The sequence below is a fragment of the Rana temporaria genome, chromosome 1 (genome assembly GCF_905171775.1).
Source record: "Rana temporaria chromosome 1, aRanTem1.1, whole genome shotgun sequence".
Lineage (NCBI taxonomy): Eukaryota > Metazoa > Chordata > Amphibia > Anura > Ranidae > Rana > Rana temporaria.
This window is the reverse complement of record NC_053489.1, coordinates 403,315,990-403,328,965: the sequence shown is the minus strand read 5'-3', so window position 1 is coordinate 403,328,965 and position 12,976 is coordinate 403,315,990. Positions and strand designations below refer to the sequence as shown.

Genomic DNA, 12,976 nt, shown 5'->3' with positions numbered 1-12,976 from the left:
CCTGTAATGAACTGTCCCACACTCCGCTTGAGTGCTTTCGTCATATACCACTTCCTCCCAGTCTGGATATAGAGATCAGATATTCTAACTGCTCACAAGCACACAACGAGACGATACTTTTTTGTCTGCTGAACATGGACTGTTTATTAGAAACCAGAATACAAGTCTTATATACAGTAAAATAGGAGGTTCCTACATCCTGCTCATATTACTCTAGCAATACACAGAAACATAAATTAACATGAGCTAATTACCTAATCCCATAAAGCAGCCATTTTGACTCCCTAACTACAATACACATTATCATACATATCAACACAGAACTCCTTCATACAATTGCAGGGTCAATTAGCACAAGCAACAATGGGTGAGAGATCCTTAGAAGTTATCCTAGACTCATTTACAGTATAGCAGACAGGTGGCTGGAGTTGATGACATTAGCATCTAACAGTATGTGTCCCAACAGTATGAATCAGTCACTCTTTCTAATATGACATATACATGGGTCCCAGAGTCTGTGTCTCTTGGGGGGACATGGACCTGAATTTAAAGTAACACAACCTCAAGGATCCCCAGGCTTACAACTCACAAAGAGCACCGTTCCCCCTGATCCCAGGGCCCATGATCGCAAGGCAAGAGGCTAGCATTCAGTCCCCTTCAAAAGCCTCTGTCCCAGGTGAGTCTGTCATACCACCCAAACACAAATCTCAGGCTGGTTTTATCTCCCCTCTCTGAGAACATGTCAGAAGTTACCATACTGATAACAGAGGAAGGAAACAGCAAAAATACATGAGATTTAGGCCTCATATACACGTTAGGTTAAACAGAGGACAACGATCTGATGGACCATTTTCATCGGTTAAAACCGATCATGTGTGGGCCCCATAGGTTATTTAACCATCGGTTAAAAAAATTCCAACTTGCTTTAAATTTAACCGATGGATTCCTAACCGATGAGAAAAAAACAATCGTTAGTAGGCACAACCATCGGTTAAAAATCCACGCATGCTCAGAATCAAGTCAACGCATGCTTGGAAGCATTGAACTACGTTTTTTTCAGCATGTCGTTGTGTTTTACGTCACCGCGTTCTGACACGATTGTTTTTTTTAACCGATGGTGTGTAGGCGCGACCGTTCTCATCGGATGGACTGATCGTGTGTACGAGGCTTTAGGGCTTTGGTGAGAGATAAGAAAACACTACAGATATACAGTATGTGCTTAGGTCAAATTTCATGAATCGGGTTTACATCCACTTTAAGTTTAAAACAAACAGCACTAATATAAAAGTCTACACTGGAACACATATGGCTGGTAGTATGTTATAATATTCGCTAAGTGTGTCTGTGTGTGTTTTTCCTTATTGCTAACTGTGCATTTTTCTCTTTGTTTGCTGTGTAATTTTACAGAAGTGCCCTGCAGATTCTGTGCCTTTCAGAAATGTGCAATGTGCTGTCTACAACAACAGACCAATACCAGGTTCATCTGAGCAAACATACAACTGGGTGCCTTTTTATGGAGGTAATGTCAGAACATTAACATTTAATAAAGCTTAAAATCCACAGACAAACAGTTTCTGATTAGGTAATGTCTGATGCTTTTTTCATTGTTAAAAATTCCAACAGTGGCACCATAGTTCTAAAATGTAACGTATAGGTAAAAATCAGAATGCAAGTATTTATACTTTTTATCATGGTGTGGTCATAGGTGTGCGTAGCCTATTCCATTAGGGTGTGTACCCCAAAGCTCAAACACACTGAAGCATAGTAAAATCTGTGTTTACTATGCTTCAGTTTGTGAATGAACACAGTAAGCAAGTGTGTTCACTAAGTTCATTTAGAAAAGGAAGGGCCGGTAAATTACATATTGATTAGCCCTTTGCCCTGCTCTTTATCCTGAAACACCCCCCGCAGCAGCCGAGGAGAAAGGAGAGAAGAGGAGGGAAGCCAGCAGCACTACGGGGGGAGGGGGGGTTGGGCAACACAGGGGGAGGCCCAGGCAGTATGGGGAACCGGCACCATAGAGTGATTAGGGTGTGCCCAGGCACATCTGGCACACCCCCTGCACATGCCTATGGGTGTGGTTCTTTTGATAAATTGAATAGATGCATAACTTGAATAAATGCATTTCATATACTTATTGCTTCTGCATCTTAGAGCACCTGGAAAATCTTGTGCAAGGTATAAGCACATGTAATAGATAAATGATGTATGTATCATAAAAAAATATTGTCACACAGTCTTCCTCGGATCATGTTCCGCATAACAGTAATCTGTCTTACTATGTCAATGATCTAGAACTAGTGTGTGTATGTACTGTATATATATACCGTATTTTTCGCCGTATAAGACGCACTTTTTCTTCTCCAAAACTGGGGGGGGAAAGTTGGTGCGTCTTATACGACAAAGAGACATTTTTTCCTGCTTTAAAACTGCCTGGCATGTACTGCGGGCTTCCCTCTCCCTATAGCGCGCCTTGTCCCCCCCCCCTCCCAGTCTAACTACGTGCTGCTGAGCTTACCTTTAACTCCATCCGTGCGGGCTGTGCCTGCTCATGTCTCCCCCAGGCAGACGTGATCCTTGCTTGGAACGGCCTCATAGACAGCACAGCACAGCATGGCTTCCTGTAATACACACCCCCCTCAGCCGCTCCTACTAGCTTAGGGGGGGTGTGTTGCTGCTAAGACCTTCCGGGGCCCTTCTCCCTGATGTGGGAGTGAAGGGACTTTTTTCTCTATTTCGGGCGCATGCGCACTGCATCCCGCGCCCGATTCGATGAGCCGTTGCTTATTCTCCTTCCCTGGCGGAGTGATCTGTAGCTGAGTGATCAGTACCTGAGAGTGTGAGGCAGGCAAGGCAGCGACAGGCAGCTGACAGGGTCCATCCAGAAGGCAGAGAAGTAAGAATCCGTGCCTACTGACATGTGTGCGCTAATATAATGTAATTAAAAAAAAAGTGCACTGTACATTCCTAAATTCCTGTATAACACACAGGCAGCAGATAGTAGTTTCTCTCTCACAGTGTGTTACTTGGCATGGCTGTTGGGTTCTGATTTTGTAGCTTGGTCATAAGTTAACAAGGTCAGCACCCGACAGCCATGTCATGTAACACACTGTAACAGTGCCAGCCATGATAGTGTGCCTGTGTGTTATAATGCTGATGACAGGTTGGTGTATTAAAAAACTAGCTGTCCATTTACACCTGCCTACCTCCAATCCGCTAAACCAAACGGAAAGGGATCCGTTCCCCTCCATCTAGCAGATTGGATTTTACTGCAGTATTTGGTTCAGAATCTTTTTTTTCTAGATTTTCCTCCTTTAAAATTGGGTGCGTCTTATATTCCGGTGCGTCTTATACGGCGAAAAATACGGTATATATATATATATATATATATATATATATATATATATATATATATATATATATATATATATATATATATATATATAATAGTTCCAAAGAGTCATGGTTCTCTAAAAGTGTTTTGAACAAAAATAATAATAATAATATACATATATATATTTATATATACACATACCGTATCTCACACAAGTTAGTACACCCCTCACATTTAATATATCTCTTCATGTGACAACACTGAAGAAATGACACTTTGCTGCAATGTAAAGTAGTGAGTGTACAGCTTGTATAATGGTGTAAATTTGCTGTCCCCTCAAAATAACTCAACACACAGCCATTAACCACTTCAGCCCTGGAAGAATTGGCTGCTCAATGACCAGAGCATTTTTTGCAATTCGGCACTGCGTCACTTTAACTGACAATTGCGCGGTCGTGTGACGCTGTACCCAAACAAAATTGACGTCCTTTTTTTTCCCCACAGATAGAGCTTTTTTTGGTCTTATTTGATTACCTCTGCTGTTTTATTTTTTTTGCGCTATAAATAAAAAAAAAGTGACAATTTTGAAAAAAAAAATACAATATTTTGTACTTTTTGTAGTAATAAATAGCCCCAATGTTTTTTTTTAAAAAAGGAAATTTTTTCCTCAGTTTAGGTCGATATGTATTCTTCCACATATTTTTTGTAATAAAAATTTCAAAAAACATATATATATTGATTGGTTTGCATAAAAGTTATAGCGTCTACAATATAGGGAATAGATTTATGGCATTTTTAAATATTTTTTTATTTTTTTACTAGTAATGGCGGCGATCTGCGATTTTTATCAGGACTGCGACATTATGGCGGACTTTATCGGATACTTTTGACACATTTTTGGGTCCATTGGCATTTATTCAGCGATTAGTGCTATAAAAATGCACTGATTACTGTTTAAATGTCACTGGCAGGGAAGGGGTTAACACTAGGGGGCAATCAAGGGGTTAACTGTGTTCCCTAATGTGTGTTCTAACTGAAGGGGAATGGGACACCCTATAGGAGATTGAAGATCGTGGTTCCCAGCTTGTAGGAACTCACGGTCTGCATCTCCTCTTCTCTGAGAACAAAGAAGTGTGTTTACACACATGTCCCAGTTCTTCCTCTCACCCACGCGCCCGCTCTATTCCGCTTAAAGGGACCGACGTACAGCTACGACGGTCCACGGGAACGAGCCGACCTGCAGCAGTATAATGACGGCGGCTGGTCAGCAAGCGGTTAATATCTAAACCGCTGGCAAAAAAGTTAAGTACACCCCTAAGTGAAAATGTCCAAATTGGGCCCAATTAGCCATTTTCTCTCCCCGGTGTCATGTGACTCGTTAGTGTTACAAGGTCTCAAGTGTGAATGGGGAGCAGGTGTGTTAAATTTGGTGTTATCGCCCCCACTCTTTCAAACTGGTCACTGGAAGTTCAGCATGGCACCTCATGGCAAAGAACTCTCTGAGGATCTGAAAAAAAGAATTGTTGTTCTACATAAAGATGACCTAGGCTATAAGAAGATTGCCAAGACCCTGAAACTGAGACCATACAGTGGTTTAACAGGGCAGGTTCCACTCAGAACAAGCCTCGCCATGGTCGACCAAAGAAGTTGAGTGCACATGCTCAGTGTCATATTCAAGGGTTGTCTTTGGGAAATAGATGTATGAGTGATGCCAGCATTGCTGCAGAGGTTGAGGGGTGGGGGGGGGGGTCAGCCTGTCAGTGCTCAGACCATATGCTGCACACTGCATCAAATTGGTCTGCATGGCTGTCATCCCAGAAGAAAGCATCTTCTAAAGATGATGCACAAGAAAGCCTGCAAACAGTTTGCTGAAGACAAGCAGACTAAGGACATGGATTACTGGAACCATGGCGTGTGGGCTGATGAGACCAAGATAAACGTATTTGGTTCAGATGGTGTTAAGCATGTGTGGGGGGCAACCAGGTGAGGAGTAAAAAAAGTCAAGCATGGTTATGGGAGTGTCATGGTCTGGGGCTGCATGATTGCTGCCAGCACTGGGGAGCTACAGTTCATTGAGGGAACTATGAATGCCAACATGTACATAGCATGATCCCTTCCCTTGGGAGACTGGGCCGCAGGGCAGTATTTCAACATGATAAGGACCCCAAACACACCTCCAAGATGACCACTGCCTTGCTAAAGAAGCTGAGGGTAAAGGTGATGGACTGGCCAATCATGTCTCCAGACCTAAACGCTATTGAGCATCTGTGGGGCATCCTTAAACGGAAGGCGCAAAGTCTCTAACATCCACCAGCTCAGTGATGTCATCATGGAGGAGTGGAATAGGACTCCAGTGGCAACCTGTGACACTCTGGTGACCTCCATGCCCAAGAGGGTTAAGCCAGTGCTGGAAAATAATGATGGCCACACACAATATTGACACTTTGGACCCAATTTGTACATTCTCACTTAGGGATGTACTCACTTTTGTTGCCAGCGGTTTAGACATTAATAGCTGAGGGGTGTACTCACTTTTGTGAAATAATATATATTTATAATATATTTATAAAACAAAAGAAAATACGAAAACTGCGCTGTAAACCAACATGAAAATAAAAACTGTGGAAATTATCTTAAATATAAACAATATAAATACCACACCAAGTGCATAAGTGTAAATGTACCCATATGATTATATATTAGATAGTATAAAAGTCCAATTGCCAACAACTAAATGGCAGCAAAAAGGAAAAAGAAAGTCCTGATATGCTTCAAACAAAAGTGATTCCACAATGACAGAAACGTGAAGAAAAGCCTATAATGGCACCAATATCACACGTGTCCCTTCACGTACAAGTCTGCTTACCAGAACACAGGCTAAATAAGCCTGGAAGTCAAACACACTCTGGACTGGAATAGGTTGTTAGGAAGATGGACGCAGGAAATCCGAGCGGATCCAAAATCGATCTCCTCAATTTAAACAGCTGGAGGGTGGATGGAAATAATCCGACCGAGTGGAAACGATCACCTCACTCACAGCAGGTATCTCGTACAGTACCGAGGGAAGAAATACTCGCATTGCATTATACTGTATGCACAAAGTTTAATGTAAAAAAAAAGTCAGATATACTCACAAAAGCATCAGAATAAAATCACGTATAAAAACAAACAGCCGGTCGGCAAGCAGATACCCGTCCTATGGGCGAAGACGTCAGCGCGTCACCTTCCCGACGATCGTTTCGTCTCACAAAGACGTAATCCCCTGTGACGACGTCTTTGTGAGATGAAATGATCGTCGGAAAGTTTTTTGAAAAAACTTCCGACTATACCGCCCCCCCTGACCCCCGTTATACTTACCTGACCCCTCGAAATTCCCACGCTCGGCACCGACATCCTCTTCAACGCTCAGCCTGGCCGTTGATTGGCTAGAGCAGAGTGGATTGAAAGCAGTGCAGCCATTGGCTGGCTGTGCTGTCAATCACATCCAATGACACGGCTATGGCCGCTCGCTGTATCACGGAGGCACGCCCGCAAGGACTCCACAAAATGCGAGGGAGTTGAATGAATGTGTGGCGTTTCTGCGGGGAGGACCAGAGACAGCCGCCGAGGGACTCCAGATCTGGATCGGGGCCACTCTGTGCAAAACAAGCTGCACAGTGGAGGTAAGTATAACATGTTTGTTATTTTAACCCCTTCCATACCGGGCCATAATAAAATGACGCCAGCAGAAACCCTCCGGGTGGACGTCATATGTCGTCCTTTATTCCCGGCCCTCTATGGGGCGCACGCGACCCAACGCGTGTGCCCGCGATTGCCAGTGATCATGGCAGGACCATGCATCTGTGTGTGTAAACACACAGATCCACCTCCTGTCAGCGGTTAGGAGCCTGATGTGTGTTCCCAGTACAAAGGAACACACATCGGTCTCCTCCCCTTGTGAGTCTGCTCCCCCTACATTTAGAATCACACATTAGGGAACATATTAACCCCTTCAGCGCCCCTAGTGTTAACCCCTTCCCTGCCAGTCACATTTACACAGTAATCAGCGCAGTTTTATAGCACTAATCGCTGTATAAATGTGACTGGTCCCAAAAACGTGTCAAAAGTGTCCGATGTGTCTGCCATAATGTCACGGTCACAATAAAAATCGCAGATCGCCGCCATTACTAGTAAAAGAAAAAAAAATGCCATAAATCTATCCCCTATTTTGTAGACTCTATAACTTTTGCGCAAACCAATCAATATACGCTTATTGTGATTTTTTTTTACCAAAAATATGTAGAAAAATACGTATCGGTCTAAACTGAGGACATTTTTTTTTTAAATTGTGATATTTATTAAATCAAAAAGTAAAAAATATTGTTTTTTTTTTTTTCAAAATAGCTGCTCTACTTTTGTTTATAGCGCAGAGATGATCAAATACCACCAAAACGAAAGCTCTATTTGTGGGAGGAAAAAAACATCGGGGTTTCATTTGGGTACAGTGTTGCATGATCGCGCAATTGTCATTCAAAGTGCAACAGCCCTGAAAACTAAAATTTGGTCTGGGCAGGAAGTGGGTGAAAATGCCCTATATGGAAGTGGTTAAAAATAAAATACATTTTCTTTACAACCCTTTTAAGCCTCGTACACACGCATGGTTTTCTCGGCAAGAAAACTGCTGGTAGAGCTTTTTGCTGAGAAAACCGTTTGTGTATATGGTTTCTCGTCGAGAAAACTGCCGTGAATTTCGACGAGAAAAATAGAGAACCTGCTCTCTATTTTCTCGCCGAGAGTCTCAATTTTCTCGTTGTGATTCTCGTCGGAATGTTACGACGAGAAAACCATTCATGTGTAAGCTTTTCCAAGTCTTATAAAACGCTCATGCTCAGAATCAAGTATGAGACGGGAGCGCTCTTTCTGGAAAAACTAGCGTTCGTAATGGAAATAGCACATTCATCACACTGTAACGGACTGAAAAGCACGAAGACTGAAAAGCGCAAATTGTCTCTCACCAAACTTTTACTAACACGCAGTAACGTGAGATAGCAAATGCAGCCCAAGTGGTGGCGCCATTGGAATCTAACTTCCCCTTTATAGTGTCGTCGTATGTGTTGTATGTCACCGCATTTTGGAACGACGAGATTTTGGCTTAACAGTGTGTATGCAAGGAAAAATAACGTTTTTTTTTACGACAGGAATCTCGCCCGTGTGTACAGGGCTTCAAAGTTGGGGTTATCCCCTTAGTTATGGTAGTTTTCTTTTCACATCTTGTCTCGTCATTAGGAAAGGAAGTGAAAAAAAATCTCAGTGAGGACACAGGAAGAAATTAAAAAAAACTGTTCTAACCTTTCTACACTCTACCTAAATCTAGTCCAATTGTTTTTTTTTTTTCTGAGCTTGAACTTAGATAACATTATTTTAAAAGTCTTATTTTATTCACTTTTAAATCCTGCCCTTGTCCCTAAGAACCATAGAAAAAATGGTGTTGGAATTTACATATGATTTAATAATAATATGTGTGAAAATAATGAATAATTATCTATCATTGTCATGTCAAATATAAAATTAATTTCAGCTTCCAATGCCTGTGATTTAAACTGTTTGGCTGTTGGATATAACTTTTATTATACCTTTGGGCGAGTACTTGATGGAACCAGCTGTGGAGCAGACTCTGCCGGTACCTGCATCAGCGGCAATTGCCTGGTAATAATCTTTAATTTAGTTTTTTGAGTTATATATATATATATATCTATATACAGTATCTCACATAAAGGAGTACACCTCTCACATTTTTGTAAAGATTTTATTATATCTTTTCAGGGGACACTTTGCTACAATGTAAAGTAGTGAGTGTACAGCTTGTATAACTTGCTGTCCCCCCAAAATAACTCAACACAGCCATTAATGTCTAAACCACTGGCAACAAAAGTGAGTACACCCCTAAGTGAAAATGTCCAAATTGGGCCCAAAGTGTCAATATTGTGTGTAGCCACCATTGTTTTCCAGCACTGGCTTAAACCTCTTGGGCATGGAGTTCACCAGAGCTTCACAGGTTGCCACTGGAGTCCTCTCCCCTTCCTCCATGATGACATCACGGAGCTGGTGGATGTTAGAGACCTTGCGCTCCTCCACCTTCCATTTGAGGATGCCCCACAGATGCTCAATAGGGTTTAGGTCTGGAGACATGCTTGGCCAGTCCATCACCTTTACCCTCAGCTTCTTTAGCAAAGCAGTGGTCGTCTTGGAGGTGTGTTTGGGGTCGTTATGATGGAATACTGCCCTGCGGCCCAGTCTCCGAAAGGAGGGGATCATGCTCTGCTTCAGTATGTCACAGTACATGTTGGCATTCATGGTTCCCTCAATGAACTGTAGCTCCCCAGTGCCAGCCGCATATATGCAGCCCCAGACCATGACACTCCCACCACCATGCTTGACTGTAGTAAGACAAACTTGTCTTTGTACTCCTCACCTGGTTGCCGCCACACATTCTTGACACCATCTGAACCAAATAAGTTTATCTTGGTCTCAACAGACCACAGGACATGGTTCCTGTAATCCATGTCCTTAGTCTGCTTGTCTTCAGCAAACAGTTTTTCGTGCTTTCTGGTGCATTAGAAGAGGCTTCCTTCTGGGACGACAGTCACGTAGACAGTCATGTAGACCAATTTGATGCAGTGTGCAGCGTATGGTCTGAGCACTGACAGGCTGACCCCCCACTCCTTCAACCTCTGGCAGCATATGTATATTTCCCAAAGACAACCTCTGGATATGACACTAAGCACATGCACACAACTTCTTTGGTTGACCACGGTGAGGCTTGTTCTGAGTGGAACCTGTGCTGTTAAACCGATGTATGATCTTTGTTACTGTGCTGCAGCTCCATTTCAGGGTCTTGGCAATCTTCTTATAGCCTAGGACAGTGATGACGAACCTTGGCACTCCAGATGTTTTGGAACTACATTTCCCATGATGCTCATGCACTCTGCAGTGTAGTTGAGCATCATGGGAAATGTAGTTCCCAAACATTCTGGGGTGCCAAGGTTTGTCATCACTGGCCTAGGCAATATTTATGTAGAGCAACAATTCTTTTTATTCAGATCCTCAGAGAGTTCTTTGCCATGATGTGCCATGTTGAACTTCCAATGACCAGTATGAGAGAGTGAGAGCGATAACACCAAATTTAACACACCTGCTCCCCATTCACACCTGAGACCTTGTAACAAGTCACATGACACCGGGGAGGGAAAATGACTTATTGAGCCCAATTTGGACATTCTCACTTAGGGGTTTACTCACTTTTGTTGCCAGCGGTTTAGACATTAATGGCTGGGTGTTGAGTAATTTTGAGGGGACAGCAAATTTACACTGTTATACAGTATATTTTTTATTTTTTTTCAAATATAGTTTTTTTATTTTATTTTATAGAAACATACATACAATAACAACATTACCACACAATTTAAACTTACACGCAAAGTTCACACATATAAATCTCAGACACAGCTGGACTCATAAACTGGAGTAGATAACCCAACTTAGGAGGCCCTTAACTTAAAGCTCCCAGTCATCAGTTCAATGACCCCCTTAGATATTTTCCGCATTGCAACAGAGTCATCAAATGTGCGGGGGGGAGTGTTATGGCGCTCTGTCGCGTCTATCGGCCGTCCAATACTCATATCGTCTTAATGAAAGGGGAAAAAAAAAAAACAACATACTCATATATATACACACATATACACACGCACACGCGCACACACACTCACACAAAGAGAGACAGACATGGGAAAAAGAAACAGGGGGGGGGAGGGAGGGTTGACCCAGGGACGCGGGCTCGTCTCAAGTCGCAAAAGCCACAACAGCTGTATCCCCTTGCCAGACTAAGAATCACGTAGAGCCGATCCTTCATCTGAATAGATGAACATATTCCAGAGTCTCCATGCCTCAGTGTGTTTCTCCTGCTTGTTTTGGGCCGTGAGGACCAAGTCTTCTAATTGTTTAATCTCCTCCACCCTGCGCAACCACATTCCCACTGACGGGGGAGTACTCTTCTTCCATCTAAGGGGAATACATGATTTGGCCGCGTTCAATAGATGTCTAATGATCGACTTCTTGTAGCTCCGTGCGAAAGTCTGTGAAAGAGCGCTGTAAGTCCGTCTCCCACTTCCGCAGGAAGGGCAAGTCAGGTTGTGTGGGGGGTGAGTTAAGTAGAGCATATGTTTTAGAGAGGACCTGGGGTAGTGTCCCCTCCTCCCTGCAATATTCTTCAAACATTGTAAGTTCTCGCTGATAGTGTGCCGGGTTTGCTATTGAATGTAGAAAATGGTGAAGGCGGATCGCCTTCCAAAACGGGAGCTGGAAGCGTCCCTCGGCGCTCGTCAGGTCATGGACAGAAGGCCACTGAGTGCCCACGAGAAAGTGAGAAGCCTGGTTGCACCCTGACAACGACAGCGATCTGTATTCCATCGAGTCCAGCCCCGGGGGAATGCTGGATTCCCCAATATAGGATACAGTGGGGATTCACCCGAAGAAAGGTGAGAGGAGCGTAAAGTCGTTGCCCCTACTCGGAGGGTGGAACCAATAACCGGGTGCGAGGTCAGAATTTGGGGCAGCTGGTCAAAGCACCAGACGGCCCCCTTCAGTGGAACCACCGTCTGGGCCTGTTCCAATTGGGTCCAGAGTTTAGTCTCACTGTGACGGTTCCAGTCAATAATTCTGCCCAGATGTACCGCCTCGTAATAATTACGCATATCCGGCAAGGCCAATCCACCTTGATGCTTCGGCAGAGTCAAAAGGCGCCTGCGCAACCTGGGCTTAGAGTTAGCCCATATAAAGTTAATAAAAAGAGAGTTGACTTGTTTAAAGAACCGTGGCGAAATTTTAATTGGCAGTGCCTGAAACAAATACAGAAATTTGGGGAGTATCGACATCTTGATCAGGTTGCACCTACCGAAACAGGAGTGCAATCCCCTGGTCCACCCCTGCAACAGCAGGCGAACCTTGGTCAGCAAAGGCGGGAAATTAAGGTCAAAGGTGCGCTGTAAGTCGCCAGGTATTAGGGTCCCCAGGTATTTGAGGGAGCAGTCCGACCATTTAAATTTAAACTGGGTTTTCAGAGAGTTCAATCTAGCAGGGGGGATGTTGACCCCCATTGCTGCCGACTTGTCAAAATTTATTTTCAGGTTGGATAGGGTCCCGTATCTATCAAATTCTCGGAGCAGGTTCGGCAAGGACACCACCGGGTTAGTCAGGGAAAACAATAAATCATCTGCGTACGCCGCTATTTTAAATTGTGCCCCCTGCACGCCGACCCCCGTAATGTCGGGGTTCGCGCGCACCGTGCACAGGAAAGGTTCTAGAGCCAGCGCGAAGAGCAGGGGTGAGAGTGGGCATCCCTGCCTTGTCCCGTTTGTAATGGGGAAAGGTTCAGACAGGATTCCATTGGCCTTAACCTGGGCCGTGGGTATGGAGTAAATACTGGAGATCCATTGGACCATCTTAGGTCCCAAGCCAATTCGCTTAAGAACGGAGAACATAAAGGTCCAGTTGACCCGATCAAATGCCTTCTCAGCATCTGTGCTGATATACAGTATATTTTACATTGTAGAAAAGTGTAATTTCTTCAGTGTTGTCACATGAAAAGATAAAAAATATTTACAAAAA

General features: G+C 43.5%; 1 protein-coding gene across 6 annotated transcripts in view; it reads left to right on the top strand.

Annotated features, from left to right (window-relative positions):
- ADAMTSL5 (ADAMTS like 5) overlaps positions 1–12,976 on the top strand; it is a 46,177-nt gene that overhangs the window by 13,269 nt on the left and 19,932 nt on the right. For all 6 annotated transcript variants that reach the window (XM_040323571.1, XM_040323563.1, XM_040323554.1 and 3 more), the window contains 2 exons: positions 1,408–1,519; positions 8,892–9,019. In XM_040323571.1, the coding sequence (XP_040179505.1) occupies positions 1,408–1,519; positions 8,892–9,019 (240 nt within the window). The remainder of the gene's footprint in view (positions 1–1,407; positions 1,520–8,891; positions 9,020–12,976) is intronic.